Source organism: Rhamphochromis longiceps, linkage group LG22 (assembly GCF_057381845.1).
Source record: "Rhamphochromis longiceps isolate RC_006_pf linkage group LG22, R_longiceps_female_GT1.1, whole genome shotgun sequence".
Lineage (NCBI taxonomy): Eukaryota > Metazoa > Chordata > Actinopteri > Cichliformes > Cichlidae > Rhamphochromis > Rhamphochromis longiceps.
This window is the reverse complement of record NC_140577.1, coordinates 28166912-28185731: the sequence shown is the minus strand read 5'-3', so window position 1 is coordinate 28185731 and position 18820 is coordinate 28166912. Positions and strand designations below refer to the sequence as shown.

The 18820-nt window shown below is 39.6% G+C and overlaps 1 protein-coding gene across 1 annotated transcript in view; it reads right to left on the bottom strand.

The window, feature by feature from the left end:
- Positions 1-1480: 1480 nt before the first annotated feature.
- Positions 1481-18820, bottom strand: part of kcnk9 (potassium channel, subfamily K, member 9) — a 44300-nt gene continuing 26960 nt past the window's right edge. Inside the window, exon 2 of the mRNA XM_085395882.1 lies at positions 1481-2368. Within this exon, the coding sequence (XP_085252008.1) occupies positions 1491-2368 (878 nt within the window). The 3' untranslated portion in view covers positions 1481-1490. The remainder of the gene's footprint in view (positions 2369-18820) is intronic.

Below are 18820 nucleotides of genomic sequence, written 5' to 3'. Positions count from 1 at the left end.
TACTGCTGATTTATGATCTCAGTAAAGGTTGTCTTGAGCTTAGGATCTCAATAGTTTAACATGATCATTATTTTATCAAATGTGGTTTCATTTATAGAAAAACAAATGATAAAGCAAGGTATACTTTGCACATTGCTGATGTCTCATTAAAAAAAAGGGTGATGTCATCGTGAATTTTCCCATCTTCTATTTAGAGTCTATGATCTTATGGTGCTCATGAAGCTTTTCGAGGTATAGAAAAACAACCCTGCTGATGTCAGAGTGATGTTATTAGGGGTAACTTTTATTTTTATGTTTTAGCGTTAGAATTTGTAAAAAAGTCACCATTCGAGGTCAAATGAAAGATAGGTTTCATTATGGAAAACATAAGAGTCAGTTGTTTCCGGGTATTGAGCCATATGAGAGACTAAGAGTCTGAAATTGTGCTGCATCTTTAGTAAATTGAGCAATATTTTTTTAGAATCAGTTTTATGTGTGCCCTCCAAATGGCTGGAAGCCAAAGCACTGAATCATCAATTTGTTATACAGTTTGTGGCTGCACTGGATTGTTATCCATTAAGGCAACTCCTACTACAAAAACCTGCCTTTAAAAACATTTTTAACCATATTTGAATGCTAATTATCTGCGCAAAATCATGAATGCAGAGAGAAGCCTCTGCACTTTAACTGAACTCATATTTAGCATGAATGTCAGCGGGAGGGAAAAATCATTATCAGACTCTGGGTACGTTAGACCCCAAAAGTGGAAAGTCTGTCTAAATGGAAAAGAACTGAGGGCTGATTTGTGTGTGTGTGAAAATAAAGCTTTTATGGCCAGATCTGATGTTTCTAGAACAGGAGGAAATATCAATAACCGCAGCATGATCCTTTCTGATCAAAGACAAACAGATGCCTTTCACACAAATGTTCTGGAAAAGAGACGCAAACAATGTCACAAAAACCATGGCATACTATTAAATGACAGCTAATGCACATGCTAATATTGGCAACAGTATTTTGGCTTGATGTGTCGTGAATCCGTTTAAATACATGATTGCTTATAGAAAACAATACCTGATGCTTTAAGTCACTTTAAATTCTCTGTCTGCAGTGAGGCAATGGAAACATACATAACGGTAAATGCTGCTTCAAGTTATGGTGAAACAACTCCCTTTGAAAAATAGCATTTCCCCCAGTGTGCATCATTTGGTATGTAACCAAAGGTTAATATATCAATTTCTGTAGTGTAAATCTGTAATAAGGAAAAGTCTTGCAGTTTGTGTTGTTTGGTTCTTAAATGGAGCAATCTCTTGAAAAAATAGACATCCATGCTTCATGCTTTGCATCCCCTTGTGTCCGCGCCTGCTGTTCTTGAATAGTTTCCCAAGAATACTTCGATTTCATACAACCAAACTGGAGGGAAAAAGTGCTGAAATAAGATTTGGTAAAGGAGCAGCATTGGAAATGTTTGACCTTGTGTATAAAACTTATGGTCCTGTGGTTGTTGGGGTCTAGATAGATTTCCTTCTCCTCATGAGCTGGTGATTGTCTGTGAAGCTGTGAAGGCCTGGAGACACCGAGCTGATGGGCGAAGGGAAGAAGCTGTTTTTCAAGGTGCTGGGCGAGATCTCCTCAATCCTATAGGAAACCGAGTGAAAGTACTGGTTGGGGTTCAGCTGTGAGCTGAATGAGTTCTTGTGGGAAAAGGCACAGCCCAGGCCTCCCATCCCCGGGCTAGGGCTGTCATGCGAGTGATAGTGCATACAGGAGCACACTGACTGCAGATCAGTCACTTCTGCGTGGTATGGCTCCCGTCGCCGCCGTGCCCGGTGCAGCGATTCATCTTGGATGTGGATGATCATGCTGTTCCGATTGCCGGCGAGTGAGGCCCGTTCCTCGGCATCCCGCCGCTCATCCTCACTATTCATAGTCAGGAAACGGAGCACCACTAGATTGAGGAAGGCCCCGATGACCGTAAGGCCCACCAGGATGTACATGAAGCTAAAGGCCACATAAAGGGGTTTCTTCTGGAGGGCCCGATTCTTTTGAAGGGCCACAAAGTCCCCAAAGCCAATAGTTGTTAATGTGATGAAGCAATAATAGTAAGACTGGAAGAAGCTCCAGTCCTCATAATGGGAGAATGCAGCGGCCCCGATGCACAACGTGCCAATGCAGGAGAAAAATCCCACCGTCACCATGTTCTCCATGGACACATCAGTGATGCGCATGCCGCAGCACTTCTTGATGCGTTTCAGAAGGTACTTGACAAAAGTGTTCATCCTCTCGCCCAGGCTTTGAAACATGACAAGAGTCAAAGGGATTCCCAGGACGGCGTAAAACATGCAAAAGGCCTTTCCTGCATCGGTCCCTGGCGCCGCGTGCCCGTAGCCTGAGAAGAGAGCAGAAAGACAGCAGAAATTAGTGATGCGGAAAGACGTCAAGTCCGGGCTGGTTTTGATGCCACCAGTGCTATTGTAACTGTATACTCAAAAAGCCCCAGATCAGCTTTTGTTGACAAACATGACCAAGCAAGAAATCTTCTAAAGAGTCTGCAAGCAGTGCCAAAAGAGGTATTGAATAGGCACATGCCACAGAAATGCGTCTGCTCATTAATCTTATTTGGGCTCAAAGATTATGGCAGGAGGGACGTCCAATTAGTCTGAAGTTTCCGGCGAGGTAAAACAGTTTGGAGGAAGGATTGGAAAAGAGTCATGGGGGAGCCAGTGAAGCTTTTAGCTTAATTAGACTTTATCTTTAGACCACAAGCTGCTGACTCACACACAAACAGACTATTGGAAATCAACCTGTGGGGCAAACAATAGGATTGATACACCATATTCAACTGGGTTTCTAAATGAAGTGTAATTGATTTTAAGTGCATGAATTGTAATTGAATGTTACTTCATAGACTGCAATATGAATGAAACTTGTAGAGCGTCATATTGATTATCTCTCCTCTAGCAAAGCCTTTAGCTGCAAGTATTAAACACCAAAGTCCTAGCCAAGATACACCCACCATCAGTTGGCATGTGTATCGCTTCAACAACTGACCTTCAAACAGAGACATAATATTTTTGGTGTACTGTATACATAAAAAAACATTTAATGTTCTGTGTTTTGAATTTGAATTGTGATTCTGTCTTTTCCCATATGCCCGTCCACCCACACAGGCATGTGTTTAGCTAAGGCTGAAAGCAAACTTGGCTGGATCAATCTGATTTGCAATCGAAGCATTTATATTTCCATATGCAATGTGTGTTCCTGACCTGAGGTTTCATTAGTGGACTTTAAAGAAATGCATTAAGCAAGATTTCAAATGTTGCCTTATCCTATGGCAGAGTTTAAGTGGTTGAATTTTTTTTTTCCAAACTGCACTGTTATTATTTTTGCGCGTAATATGAAAGGAGCTGAGTGCACTTAAGAAATTAGAATTAAATTATCACTAAACAGCAACCTCCCATGCTATAAAAAACAGCCAGTATGGTGCTGAAAGTTAAAGTTCTTCAAACTGAGGCTAACTCCAAAAGGGAGCTAATGACAACCGATCCCTCTGGCAAAATGATCACTTTTACACCAGAAATAAACAGGTTCACAGCAAATATTCTTGGTTTCAAATGCCAATTGATAAGACCACTGCTGGTGGTAAATTTTTTAATATGTCATTCTTTAATTATTTATTCAGTTATGCTTTATCAAGCGTCAGCATGTTTTAAGCCTATTCTAAGCCTAGCCTATCTTTGCTAGCTAAAATTCGCATTGCATTTATTATTACAGTGAGTTTATGAAAACACCTTGCTAACCTAGCTGATTAGTTTGATTTATGGTTCTCAACCAATCAATAGCTCTCATTGGATTTATGTATCTTTTGGGTTTTTTTTTTAGTTTATTATTTCGGTTTTATTGTTAGCATACTCTAGCTTCAACCGCTCTTTTATGTAGCTTTTTTGGGTACAATCTAAAAAATTCCACAGCAAGTGGGTTGGCAAAGTGGAGCACTGAGCCATACAAATTAATTAATAAATAAATTAAATAATTAATAAGAAGATGAAGACCAAAATGTGAGAAAAAGCGATGTGGATACTAGCAAAACAATGCAACCGTAAATAAATCCAAACATGCAAACAAGCAGATATTTGCCAATCTGTTCCACAGCCACAAGTGCTCCTGCCTTACAACAAAAAACAAAACACAAACTTGATTACACAGGTTTAAGTTTGCTTTAAATAATCTAAAATAATATATAACCACTCAACCCAATAATATGTTATACACATCAAATTTCCCCGCTTGAGATTAAAACCAGAAATCCTGCATATTCGTCTTGTATGATTACACTTACATGACACACTTACAGTATGTGTCATTTGACTTAAGCAGCTTGAAGCAGTGATAGATCTTCTTGATGATACAATAAAAGTAATAGCAATCGACGCGAGGATTAGTATCCACATCAGCTTTGTCGGTATCTGCGACAAAAGAGCAATTACAGATCATATCTGGTGCCAAGCACTGGCATTAAAGTGGCTGTCTAATTTTTCACAGAGACGTCTGAGATCTGCTGCTTGTTCATTAATGAGAGAGTAAACTAAAGTTGGGGGGAAATCAAACCCTTTTCCCATAACTAAACAAAATAATATATACATTAATCTTGATTTTTCAATTCGCCCCGAGCCTGATAATCAAACTCATACAGTGCAAAAGTGTTGGCTCCCCACACGATATGCAGCAGGATTAGGGATGGGTACCGGTGTCCGGTGCCATGATGGCACCGGTTCTGACATAAACGGTAGTAACCAGACCGAAAAGCAGCGCACATTTTGGTGCTTTATTTCGGTGCTTTTTTTTTCCTGAGCTGTGCACTTCTAGCCAATAATTTTACGTTTCCGAGGATAGTAGGCGGGTCCAGGTACGTACTTTTAGAGCAGAGCTACAGATTAAAATGTCCAAGGCGAAGCGGTCAAAAGTCTGGCTGTACTTCACAGCAAAATATGCAAACTCAGCAGCCTGCAACAAGTGCTTTAAGCTGATACTGTGATACTGTCAAAGGAGGTAACACCTCAAATCCGATGAAACACCTGGCGACGCATAGCGTTTTTTTTTTTAAAAGCCCAGAAATGCGCCGTATGATAGCTTGCTGCGAGACCTCACACCGAGCGCATCTACTGTGCGTGGGTTGCCTGTTATCTGACCCGGAGTTAGCAATATCCCCCAAAAACCCCGAAGAGGAGAGTCCTGGCCCCTAGCCCTGCCAGTGTAGCAGAAATGATGACGGATGATGATGCAGCAGCAGCTGTTCTTCTCTGCGTGAGTAGCTTAATGTTCGTGTGTAATTTACGTTGAGTAGGCTAACCACGTTATTACATTAATGCATGTAAAGTGAACTAACAAACCTCATCATAGCTACATGCGTCTGTCTTCTTGTTTGATGGCAGATACTCCCTTCACCCTGGCCAAAAAGGCTAAAATGACCAAAGAAAAAGTGGAAAACAGCTAAACATGAGAGGTTTTGGATAAAGTTTGTGTTTTTTCCATTGTTTAGGCACTGCTTCCAGCCAAGAGTGATGCCATATATGCCCCATAGCTGCAGAAAAGGCTAACATTGTTATCTTTTTACAAAAAACCAGCTAAACATGAGAGGTTTTGGACAAAGTTTGTATTTTTTCCATTGTTTAAGCACTGCTTCCAGCCAAGAGTGATGCCATATATGCCCCATAGCTGCAGAAAAGGCTAACATTGTTATCTTTTTACAAAAAACCAGCTGAACATGAGAGGTTTTTGGACCAATTTTGTGTTCTCCATTCTTTAAGCACCGGTTTGAGCACCGTTTGAGCACCGGCACCGTTTCAAAAGTACCGATTTGGCACCGGTATCGGATAAAACCTAAACGATACCCATCCCTAAGCAGGATGTACTATAATGTTGCAGCACAACAACAGACCACACCTAAACATAACCTTACTGCAGAGAGCCCAGACCAGCCATGCTTCTTCTTTCAAAATAAAGTACTGCTTACAATAAATTTCACTTTAAGAATGTGTATTACTGACTATTGTGAAACTCACAGGAAACAGACAACAGCCTCTCACTTTATGACAGCTTAAATTGTTTTAACAGGTTAAATCGATTTAATCCCCCTCCCAACTTAAATGGCATTAATGATGAAACGGAAGTGGGGGCAGTATTGTTAGTTAAATAAAAGTCCAGTATTTCGAATTTCCGTCTTTAAAAGGATTTGAGCTTCCTGAGTAAAATCTAGAAGCAGGAAACTTGGGTAAAAACACTGAGCGTAGGTGTTTGTTTTGCATTGCAGCACAGCTTATTTGAAAATTCTTTCCGTGAAGTTGGAAGAGTGTGCATAAAGTGTTGCTGCAAATGAGCCGACTGAATCTGTTGAACAATGAGCAGTGATTACTTTAAATATGGACTACAAAAAGATACGTTTAAAAAAAGGAAAATAAATTTTACTGCAGACTTATTTCGACACAGGTATAGTATTAATGCAAATATATATCATGCAGATCTGCAACTGCTTAATCATGCGATTATTATATACATATACATATACATATATTATTTACTAATTATTGCAGGAGAAAAAATATTTTTCAGGGTTAATGTCATGTGGAAAATATAGCAAAAACATGCCTCTGGCATCTCAAAAGTCTTAGGCAACTCTAATTACATCTCAGGACAGATTTGTATACCCAGCCATCTGTCTTTTTCCAATCTTGCTCAAAATTAGCAAATTAATTGATATTGATTCTTATTGCTTAAATTTGTTCTCAGCGAGTAATTAGGACGTAATGAATTACAGCAGCAGCTGTGAAGAAGTGACAGCTTTCATTTGATTACAACTCGACAGAGTATGTATATTACCACAAATGTCGTCCACAGATGATCCTTCAGCATTATGGGCTGCACTCGAAGACATTATGCCAACTAAAAACTACTTCTGTTCAGTCATTTGAGCTTCCTGTCACAGGCTTGTTGAAGTGTGATAGGTATTGGTTCAACTTCTGCCAACAAGGCTCGTGTGGATTCTCCTTTTTTTATTATTTAAATCTGGACAGATAAGCACCTAAATGTCAGTCTGATGGTGAAAGCAATGTACTATTAAAAACGTGGATAGTGATAAGACCTGTTAGTGATAAGACTAATGATATTAAAAGGGAAAAAAAGCAATAAAATCATATCCACAGTGATGTCCTGTCAGTCGGAGCTCTCGTTGCTCCAGCATTCATTAGTGTCCTTGCATTTCCAAGGCAATAAACAGAAGATTAACAGGGCTTTACAGGGATTCAGAGAGATGACCTACAGACCTACAGAGTGGATATTAACTTGTAAAAGTAATCATCTCTGACATTTATTGTATCAAATAATATCCACTTGGGTGCCGTCTATCTTGGACTGATAAGACGATGCATCCAGGAAAGCTTATCGTTTTTCTAGTTTGTCCCTGCTGCGTAACTCCTGACACACACGAAAACCATTTCCAAGCTCGAAAAAAAAAAAGTTGTGAAATGTCGGATAAACTATCCAACTGTCTTAAAGTATTTCTTTGATGTTGCTGATGGGCTGTGTGGAGTCCGTGACAGCATTGCACTGTGTAATCTGTTTGTCCTGTTATAATGACTCTATTATCTCTCGTTGTCTTGGGAACAGACATATTTGCTCTGCCACGCTGAGCCTGTGCCATGCACAGGTGCTTTGTGCTCATGTGTGCACAGGTGAATGCATGTGTTTGTGCGCAGCACAGCAGAAAGAGAATCGTACTTTAATGAATGATAAAAGCATAGGACAGGAGCCCGGTCACGCTAATATTAAATATTAAGACGTGTTATGAAAAAGGAGGGTTGTGTTTCTGCAGGAAGGAGGAAGACGAGACTGGAGCTGCAGCAGGCGGGATTTGTTTGTAAAACACACCGGCCTTATCAGCCTGGAGCACAAAGTGACTCTGAAACGTAGACGAACTCACAATCCATTCAGTGAGATGCTGCATATTTGCAAAATGTTGATTTGATATGACTCATTAAAATATCTTTGAGAAATTATCTCCTAGACAGGAATCCGTTAAAACGTTTTAAAATTTCAGGGTTGCAATAACCTATGTAGCAGCTGATTGCATTGCTTTAGTAACAGGAGCACACTTTCTATTTTAAAGCATTTCCATAAACAGGGTACACGAGGAACATCTGCTAACATGTTAAAAGAAGAACAAAGAAGCTCAGTATTCTGTGTGTGATCTTAGCGTCTCTCCTAGAATATTTCAGTATGAACACGTTTTCTGTATCACTGCACATCTGTTGACTCAGTCTTGAAATGTTTGAACAAACCGTAGTGGGATGTTTGATAACACGACGACACAAAAGTGCCTCCTGAAAGTCGCGTCAGTGTCGTCTGGAGTGGGAGGAGGTAAAAGCTGCAGATCAGTGCGCTTTCATGTTACATCCTTTTTCTACAACCAAGCCACGATGAAATTAGTCTGCGAATCACCAGCCATGCTATTGTCTCTGTGAGCCTTTGCTGTCAGGGTGCTGATGTTCAGCAGGTGTACTGTTCGACATCTTAGTTCAGTTTTGCTAATTAACGCCACAGCGCTTTTCTCATGGGGGGGAAATGTAATTAGATTTGCAGATACTGGTCCATAAAGCAACAAGCAAATTAAAAATTCCCACAATAAAGAAATAATACAGAACTTTAATGTGTGTACCAAGTGCCGTGGCACTATGGTGCATTTCCATCCATGTTTCACAGTATGCATCGAGGCAGCGTGTTAGTGTACATTTCAAGTGGCTTTTTATCTGAAATTAAAGGAGTTGTTGAGAGTGCTGATCAAATCACACTGGCTTGTCAAACAGCAAACCCGGTGCTAAATAACATGAAGTGTCAGAAACCACATCTTTGCTTACGCTTGACATTTCATTGTATAAATTGTTTTTCAAAGAAGGCATTGCATATTACTGCATTTTGCATCTTTTACAAGAGCAAATCTGCCTCCAGCCCAAACCTTTTACCAGTTTAAAACATTTGAAATGAGTGACTATTATCGGTGACAAATAATATATAAAATATACATGATCTTGAAAACCTATTCAAAGGTTCTATTTGGCCCTAATCTCCTCACTGTAACCTTCAAAACTTCAGTTTGAGTTTAGAAATCACACAGCCTGTCTTTAAAAAAAAAAAGGTTTTCTAAGTTATCTTTTTGATACAACCTAAAGTTAGGACCGGTGACCCTGAAGAGCACTTCAATTATGCCGCTATAGGCATCACGATGCACACAGCATCTCTCTTCTATGCTCTCTGCATATTTACACTCTAAAAACTGCATGCTGTTAGCGTTGTGTGTCTCTGTCATGTAAGTCTGCCTCTCTCTGCCCCTGGAATTGGATGTGCTAACAAAATGCCAACTGTTTTACTCTTGCTTCATAAGGATGTTTGGTTTTCTCTCTATAAAATCTTCGTCTGAGACTGTTGAAGTAAGTTAGTGCTATAAGGAAAAGAACATTAATAACTAAATCATATTTGCACACTTTCTTCTAGATTTTAAGGTTCAATATCAGGAGCCAAAACAAAAAAAATGTTTTTCAAATTTTACTGTTTATTCAAGCTAAATAAAAGCATATAATGCTTTCTGACAGGTTGCATTCTGTAAATGTCATGTAAATCAGCAGCATAGCAGTACTAAGGTTTAGCACTAATATAAAAGGTCAAGGAGTCTAGAAAAGCACTACACAAATACCAGCTCATTTCCTAGTGTGAATGAATAGAAATCAGTAATGACATCAGTACATAACTTACAAAGGTGCATATTTGCACCCCTGCATTAGGGTACAGAAGTAGTCTGATCTTCATAAGGTACAAATCATCCCAATATATACAGTGATCTAGATGACAATAAAACATATTATTGGGAGTATTGTTAGTATGACTCAATCATCTACCAAAACAGTGTTTTTCATTTTCATTCAGTTTCACGACAAATATGAGACAGATACAACGATGTATATCACTGCATTAAATATATACACAAAAGAGTTGCGTATAACCCTTTAAAAAAATGTAAATGTCTTTTGAAACAATCTCAAAATTCAATCTATAAGCGAACAAATATATCACACCCCCTGTTGCTCAGCACACTCACCTCCAAACTGCTTCTTATGTTTTACACACTTCTGAATATACCAAAGCAGCTTTCGTGATAAATTTGGATGACTCAACCTTTGTTTGGATCCAATCCACTTTACTATGACTTCTTTTGAGTGTCTGCACACACCCACAATGTGAATCCATAGGTCTCTGTGAGTGTGAGTCATTGTTGCTTAAACTCAAAACTGACACAGCTGGCTGCCTAAATCCAATTATTATATCATTCTATTATTATAATTCTTCCTGTATGGGAAGAAAAGGGACCATCCCACAGTCGTAGACTGGCTTAATGAATTAACCACCAACCTACACCCTGAAAGAATTGTCAGTCTCTGATCTGCTCGTGAGTCAAACGTAATCCTTCAAATAACACAAATCTGGAAAGTGTTTGTCAGGAGCATTAAATATTCATGGGTAAAAATAAAATTAAAATAAAATATCAGAGTTAAAGTTTATAGAAAATATTCTTAGGATCACTTAAAATGAATAACATTTTGACAGAGGACAACAGTCCCAAAACTGTCTTTTAACTGTGATGCTTAAACCCTGTCAGCTGCTTGGAAATTGATCAGTTAAAAGATCCCAAGAGGTCACTGAAACCTTTGAGGAGTTTTAAAATGTATTATATGCAATGGCCTTCACAGTCACATGAAGACCTATAGGAAATTTTAGATTCAAGTGTTTAACAGCAGTGTGCACCACATTAAGGCTCTTTCTATACTCATTATACTCATTATACATCGCTTACATATTCCAATATGTAAAAGGGCATATCATTTACAGTGTTGGCCAAGTTACTTGAAAAAGTAATTAGTTACTAATTACTGATTACTTCTCCAAAAAAGTAATCCTGTTACTTTACTGATTACTTGTTTTCAAAAGTAATTGGTTACTTAGTTACTTTTTAAAAACATGACACACAACCTGTCATAAAGTAATAGACCCGTCATCCCAACTCTACTTTTTTCTGCATAATTCTTCATTTAAAATTGAATCAAATGGAAAGCCTCTTTTAGCTTTATGCACATTGCATTAAGCAAACATTAAATTCTAATAACTGTCTTTGACTTGAAGAAATTTGTTTAACATTTAAACCTATTTTCTGCATATTCCAGCATATAAAATAATGTTTTGTGTTTACACGCTTTCAAATAGATGCAAGTAAAACACAGCAGAAAATAAATAAAATAAAAGATTCTGCACAGTCATACTCTCTCCTGCACTCCATATTATCCATTGTTGATCTGCACACTTCTGTTGCTGCCACGGGCGTCGCACGTGCTTACGTCATTGTCATGAGACACTCTCACAAAATCACGACGGTTTAGTAACGCAGTAATGCAGCGTGCTTACAGGAAAGTAACAGTAATCTAATTACTTTTTTGCATAGTAATCCCTTACATTACTCGTTACTTGAAAAAAGTATGCGTTACTGTAACGCGTTACTGCCCATCTCTGATCATTTATGTATAGAAAATATAAGGGAGTTCTCCAAGAGAACCAAGGTTACAATGTAACCATGTATTATGTCATATTGTACATATAGTACAACAACTAAAGTAGTTACAAACTTTGTTAGTGCTGTTCTGGTTTATCAGACATTTTTTACTTTATCCTCTTCCACGTAAACCAGATCACTGCTGACTCATCAAAGGTACGGCTAGGGCCAGGGTTTGGTAATGTCCGCCATTTTCAATGGAGATTTTCCCTGTTTGGAACATCCAATAGGAACATTTTTCAACAGAAAAACTGCATGCCAAAATGTAAGAGACTTTATTCATAACATGAACTTTCTGAAAACGTGAGCATTTAAAACATAAAACAAAACCTAAACTTCACCCTAGATGTGCTACGTGATGGATATTAGGAAGTTAAACGACCACCTGCTGCGTCGGTAAACAAGGCAGATGAATCAAAACCATAACAGTGCAACAAAGCAGTTTCATTTTTATTCTATTGTATTCCCTACCTACATTTTATATGTTACAGTTTGAAATCTGATTTTGCATCACATTGGAAATGAGGGCATGTATTTTTGACTGGAACGAGAGAATAAATTATAATGGCAAAAAACAACAATAATTAGAGCTAGAAAGTTATTTTCTAATCATATGATTGTCTATGCAAAGAGACTGCTGTGAATGAGCAGCTATTTCTCTATAGGTTGTCTTTCATTTTCACACAAAGCTGGTTATATAACATGTATCATCCATAATTCATAACACTATCAAGGTAGTCCCTCGTTAGTATTCACATACAAGATGGATAGTAACTCTACAAGTGTCAAGCAGTTGCTTAAACCAACTGCCTTTTGGTCATTTGATCCCGAGGTTAATCTGCCTCACATTATTTCAGGTGCCCTGGTGGCATTAATTGCTACAGGCCATGGCATTTTAATGAAGGTCAAGAAGAGCAGAGAGCGCAGAGGTGAGAACACCTTGTTCAGCTCTCTGCCTGAGTCTCCACCACGTCACCAACAAGAGCTTAATGTGTCTGGGAAGTGGAAACACCATGGTTACCTGCTACAGGCAGGGAACCTTTCATTATCAGTGCTTTTTGAAACACAAGTCTCCCTACAATTCCACTTTGTTATGGTACCATAATGGTTATGGTCTTTCAGCTGCGAGTCAGCTTAACTCTGTTGTTAAGGAAAAAAATGTCAAATGTAGAATTGTACACTTACAAAGAGGCAATTCCACTGATATCAGAGATGCCTGCCAGCCATGTAGAAAGATCGCATTTACATTTTAAGTGTTTTGTCCAATGCTCTTATTCAGAAACTTTGCGTGAGTGCAGTATGACAGAGCAGAAAACATATAGACTGAAATTACATTCACATTAAAGTCAGGAACCAATATTTTTTGTAAAACAGTGCTTGTTTTGCCTCTTGCAATGACCAGTGTACATAACAAATTTATGAAGCATCATGTTATATGTAAAAGAAAAGAATAAGCAGCTAACATCAACTATCACGACAAGCAAGGGTGCTACATGGCTTACAGAAAGTTAAATTTCGAGGCAGGGAACATTTAGAACATCCTGTTCTCAAGTCCTGATAAGGATTTCAAGAAATTGGAAGTTACAAAGGTGGAGATTTACTATCAGCTCTAAAGAAAACTTTCCTAAAAGCATTTGACCACCGTCTTCAAATCATATGAAGCAGGGTCTTAGGCTATATAGCAGAAGACGTGTCACATGGAAACCTCCTGGTGGTGTTTATGCTGGACCTCTTTTTATTTGAGAGTTCTACACAGAACCTTCTGATGGCTGTAGTAATCACAATGAGGAAGAAAGGTGATTTAAGCGACTCTGACTATGGTGAGTGGTTCTCATGCCAGAGGGGTTGGTCTGAATACTTCAGAAACTGCTGATCTACTGGGATCTTCCCACACAACCATCTAGGATTCATACAGAATGGTCCAAAATAATGTGAGCAGTGACCAGCAGTTCTCTGGGTGAAAATCCTCCGCTGGTGTCAGAGGTAAAAGAATAGAGAGAGGAAAGCAACAGAAACTCAAATAACCACTTGTTACAACCACGACATGTCCAACCTAGAACCAGGCAAGGCTATGGCTGCAAAAGGCCCACTGGGTGCCACTGCTGATGACTAAGAGTGGGAAACTTAGGCAAAGATTGTGGCTCAAGACTTGGAAGTTCGCCTCGTAATTGGAAGGTTGACGGTTCGAGCCCCGGCTTGGACAGTCTCGTTCATTGTGTCCTTGGGCAAGACACTTCACCCGTTGCCTACTGGTGGTGGTCAGAGGGCCCGGTGGCACCAGTGTTTGGCAGCCTCGCCTCTGTCAGTGCGCCCCAGGGTGGCTGTGGCTACAATATAGCTTGCCATCACCAGTGTGTGAATGTGTGTGTGAATGGGTGGATGACTGGATGTGTAAAGCGCTTTGGGGTCCTGAAAGCGCTATACAAATACAGGCCATTTACCATTTAATTAACTAACCATTATTGGACCATAGAAGAAGAAAAACATTGCGTGGTCTGCTGAGTCTTAATTTCTGCTGCAACATTCAGATCATAGGGACCAAGTTTGGCATAAAAAAACAAAAATGCTTAAATCGAATCTGAATGAACAGTGAGGCTGGTGGTGGTGCTATAATGGCGTGGGGGATATTTTGTTGGTACACTTTAGACACTTGAACATGACACTAACTTCACTATACTCAAAACTCAAATGATCTGTCCAATGACCAGATTTCAAAGCGCTTTGAGTGTTCAGGTAGAGTAAAAAAGCGCTATATAAAAACTAGTCCATTTACCAGATTTCAATCCATTCCTCTTCATTATTTGAACATTACAGCAACCTCTAGTAGACAAGTTCCTGTTTGTGAATGACACCTTCCAAATTTCACTTAGTCATTTAGATCTATTTGTTATGGTCCAGACAGGCATGTGTTTTCTTTTTGGGGGGTTTCCCTGCTTTTGCTCCCTCTCTCTTGTTCACAGGTGGAGATGTGGGCTGGTGTTCCTTCAGGCTCTCTGCAGGTGAAGCTGCTTTCTATTGGGAGTTCCTTCCACATCTGTGTTGCACTGTCTTCACCTCCAGATATGTAAGAAGTGACCGTGCGTTACTGCCCTCTGCGAAATTGTTGTCACCAATATAGTGGTAATTTATAGAGGCGGGTGGATCGAGCTAAATATCGATAGTATCGATACAAACACTAGTGTTGGTATCAGGTCGATACTAGTGAGATAGGTTTGATACTTTTTAACTTTTTTATAAGTTCAGGATGTAGCTCAAGGAATTGTGTTAATTTTTTTTTGGATGAGAGGAATGAAAAAATGTACCTCAAACATGCACTATGAAATGTCTTTGCCTTGACTGTCACGTCTATTTTATTTATAGTCTATAGCACATTTAATCAACAGAAGTTGACCCAAAGTGTTTTAGAGACAGACACATTCACGCTCCAGGTCTAAAGAAACCCCAAAACAAAATGAAAAGCTGAAAATGTGCTTTGTTGTGTTAACTAATTACTTTGGAAAGTAAAAATCACAATGATTTAGTGGTCATAAAATGCATTCAGAATTAGCAAATTGATGAGTCATCTCGTATGTACACACTGCTCTCCCCTACATAAGCTGCCTTTATAAGTTAAAAGTATCAGTATCAGCCATACTGACCCTGTATTTACTTGGTATCATATCAATAAGAGTATCGCACAGTATTAATTAGGCCTTCCGTGTTCTTAGTGTTCGTGCTTTTTGTTCATTTAAATCCTTTTCTGCTCTAGCATCATCTCCTATTTCAGCTCCGCTGTACCTTGACTCATATTTTCTTCACGGAGTCATCTGTGCAGTTGAATTGTTTTTTCTAAAACTGACTGCCAATCAAGAAAACTGCTACAGACCTGCCTGCGCGCTCCACCAAGTCATCAACTCTGCCTCCAACACCCACCTCACTGACAACAGCCCCTCCAAATCAGCAGTTCCAAGAAATGTCAAGTGAGCCACTCTTTTTTTGAGCTACCCTTTGGATTACTTTCAAACCCACCTTGGCCTCTATTGAGTCTATCGCTCGTCTCCTGCCCCACTGCCATAATGAACTCACCCTCCTGAGTCATTAACCTGTTTTTTGATACAGCTTCTCTTCTGTTCAATAAATGGTTTAAAGCGCTAGTCAGCAGTCTGACTATGCTTATTGGGTCCAGATAACACTTAAATATGACAGAATAATCTGGCCAGCCTCCGGACCCTGCAGACGCATTCCTTCTATTAGGTCTACATGACCAGATTTTGGCTTCCCTGGTTGAAAAAATATGTTCCACTCACCAAAGCCTACACCAAATGTTTAACACAGTTCAATACATAAATGCTAAGACCCCTCAAATGCCTCCCACTGAGTCACCAGACCACTTTGCCGCAGTCCTCCATACACAAACACACATACCACCCACAATGGTAGACCGAAAGAGCTAATCAAGAGCTCAAGGCGGCACTGCGTCTCTCTTGGAGCTCCCCTTTAGCCTGGGTTCAATACCCTCACAGAACATTAACTTCCTTGTCCCATCACATCACCTTTTGAAACCTCAGTAGGTTATTAGCCTACACTATTCCCATCCAAGAAAAATAAATAATGTCACAAGCAACCATCTTTGCTGTTGCTGCCATATCTGGAAACACCAAAGCAGCTCTTCTCAGAACCATGGAGCACAACTGTCATCTGGCTGACAGGAGGACAACCCCAGCCCCCCAATATAAGCCAGGTCAAAGAGTTTGGCCGTCTTCCAAAGATATCCCTCTGAATTGCAGAAAGAAAGAAATTATTGGACTATTTGAGACTGACAGTCTGCAGTTTGCCTAAAACTCTCAGCGCCAATGAAAATCCATGCTAACATTCACAAATAAAACCACTCCTTTCCATCCCATCTCTGTCCAGTTTGTTCTCAAATTTGAACAAAAATGAATTTGGGACAATTGTTGCCATTGTTTAAAGCACAGGTGTTGAACTCCAGGCAGATTGTCCTGCAGATTTTAGATGTGTCCTTGATCCAACACAGCTGATTTAAATGGCCAAATTACCTCCTCAACATGTCTTGAAGTTCTCCAGAGGCCTGGTAATGTACTAATCATTTGATTTAGGTGTGCTGACCCAGGGTGAAATCTAAAACCTGCAGGACACCGGCCCTCGAGGCCTGGAGTTCGACACCCCTGGTTTAAAGAATCCATTTGGGCTGTTGCTATAAATGTGACAGTGAACTCTGTCTTGGTCACATTTTGATGGCCCAGCCACCTTGACCGGTACTGTAATTGTTCCTTGAATTTTTCTGTCACCCTGCTTCTAATACAATCCATTATTCCCTCTTGTAAATGTGTCTCAGTTTGCTGAGAGAATAATGTGTAACACACATGAATACAACACCCCAAACAAATGTGACTTTTTGGAAAAGCAACATCAGAAATCGCCTCATTAAAAATAGATTGCAATAAGGGATTTCGAGCACCAGTCGACTGCGATATTACTTCAGTTACTTCATCATATCAAAACCTCACATTGCCTTCATTCTCACTGAAGCATTTCTTGTCAGGAAAAGTTCTCAAGGTCAGAGAAACTGTTCCACTGCCTGCACCAGTATTTACTGATAAATAAAAAGAAATTAATTCTGTATGTGAATTGTTATTCCCCTTTTGTTTGCCAAAATGAAAATCTGAAATTAGCTTAATTAAGAGCAGTAAGCAGTCTATTGCACAACTTACACTAAGTCACATTTGTAGTCCCTGAATCTTCTGTTAGCTCTGAGTTCAGTATTTTCTTAGGGGTGGGGTAGATACTATATAAAAGAGAGAGCGTGAGCTTTAAGCATAGCAGCCTGAATGCTAAAGGTAGATGCAAACTGGGTATGTAATCCATCATATAAGTAAGTCTTTGTATGTCTGCGAAGACTGTAATTCTCTACGTGACACTAGCAACAGAGGATGCAGCTCCATTCATTGCATGAATGGTTAAACCCTTTTTTTTGTGAAACAGTCTCCTCATGAGCATGTCGCCTGATGGAACCGAGCAGCCGCGCAGGATTCAGCAATAAGCACAACAAACAACCCCCTGAGGCGAGAAAGAACAGAAGCCAACAGACACGCGTATACCAAAAGAACAAGGTTAGAGATCATCAAGTATGGTAATGAGAAAGTAGACACAGGAAAAGTGGAAGTACTGTGCAAAAGTATTGAGCACCATTCATTTCTTTATATTTTTCTTGGAAAATGAGAAATTGATGCAGTGATTTACTGAAATGTGCAAACATAAGATTGAAACTCGGTATTGTATAAGATATTTTCCAGATAGTTTGTTCCTAATTCCATCAATTTTTACAAGATCGCAAACACCACTGATTGAAATGCAGTGACAAATCATGAGAGAGTGTTTTACAGATGTCTGCAGATGTTCACTACACCGCGTTCCAAATTATTATGCAAATTGTGTTTAAGTGTCATAAAGATTAATAAGTTGTTTTTCAATTAAACCCATGGATGGAATTGTGTCTCAGGACTCTTTGTATCACTGAAATCAATCTCGGACACCTATGATCACTAGTTTGCCAGGTGAGCCCAATTAAAGGAAAAACTACTAAAGAAGGATGTTCCACATTATTAAGCAGACCACCATTTTCAAGCAATATAGGAAGGAAAAAGGATCTCTCTGCTGCTGAAAAGCGTGCAATAGTTGAATGCCTTGGACACGTAATGAAAACCTTAGATATTTCACGAAAATTTAAGCGTGATCACCATAATGTTAGGAGATTTGTGGCTGAGTCAGAGCTCACATGGGTTCGTGCAGATAAAGGCACAATGATGAAGGTTTCTGCCAGACAAATACATCAGATTAAGAGAGCAGCTGCTAAAAGGCCATTACAAAGCAGCAAACACGTATTTGAAGCTGCTGGTGCCTCTGGAGCCCTGCGAACATCAAGGTGTAGGATCCTCCAGAGACTTGCAGTTGTGCATAAACCTTCTATTCGGCCACCCCTAACAAATGCTCACAAGCAGAAATGGCTGCAGTGGGCCCAAAACTACATGAAGACTAATTTTCAAACAGACTTCTTCACTGATGTGTGCAGTGCAACCGTGGATGGTACAGATGGACGAAGTGGAGGATGGTTGATGGACGGCCACCATGTCCCAACAAGGCTGCGTCGTCAGCAAGGAGGTGGTGGAGTCATGTTTTGGGCCGAAATCACAGGGA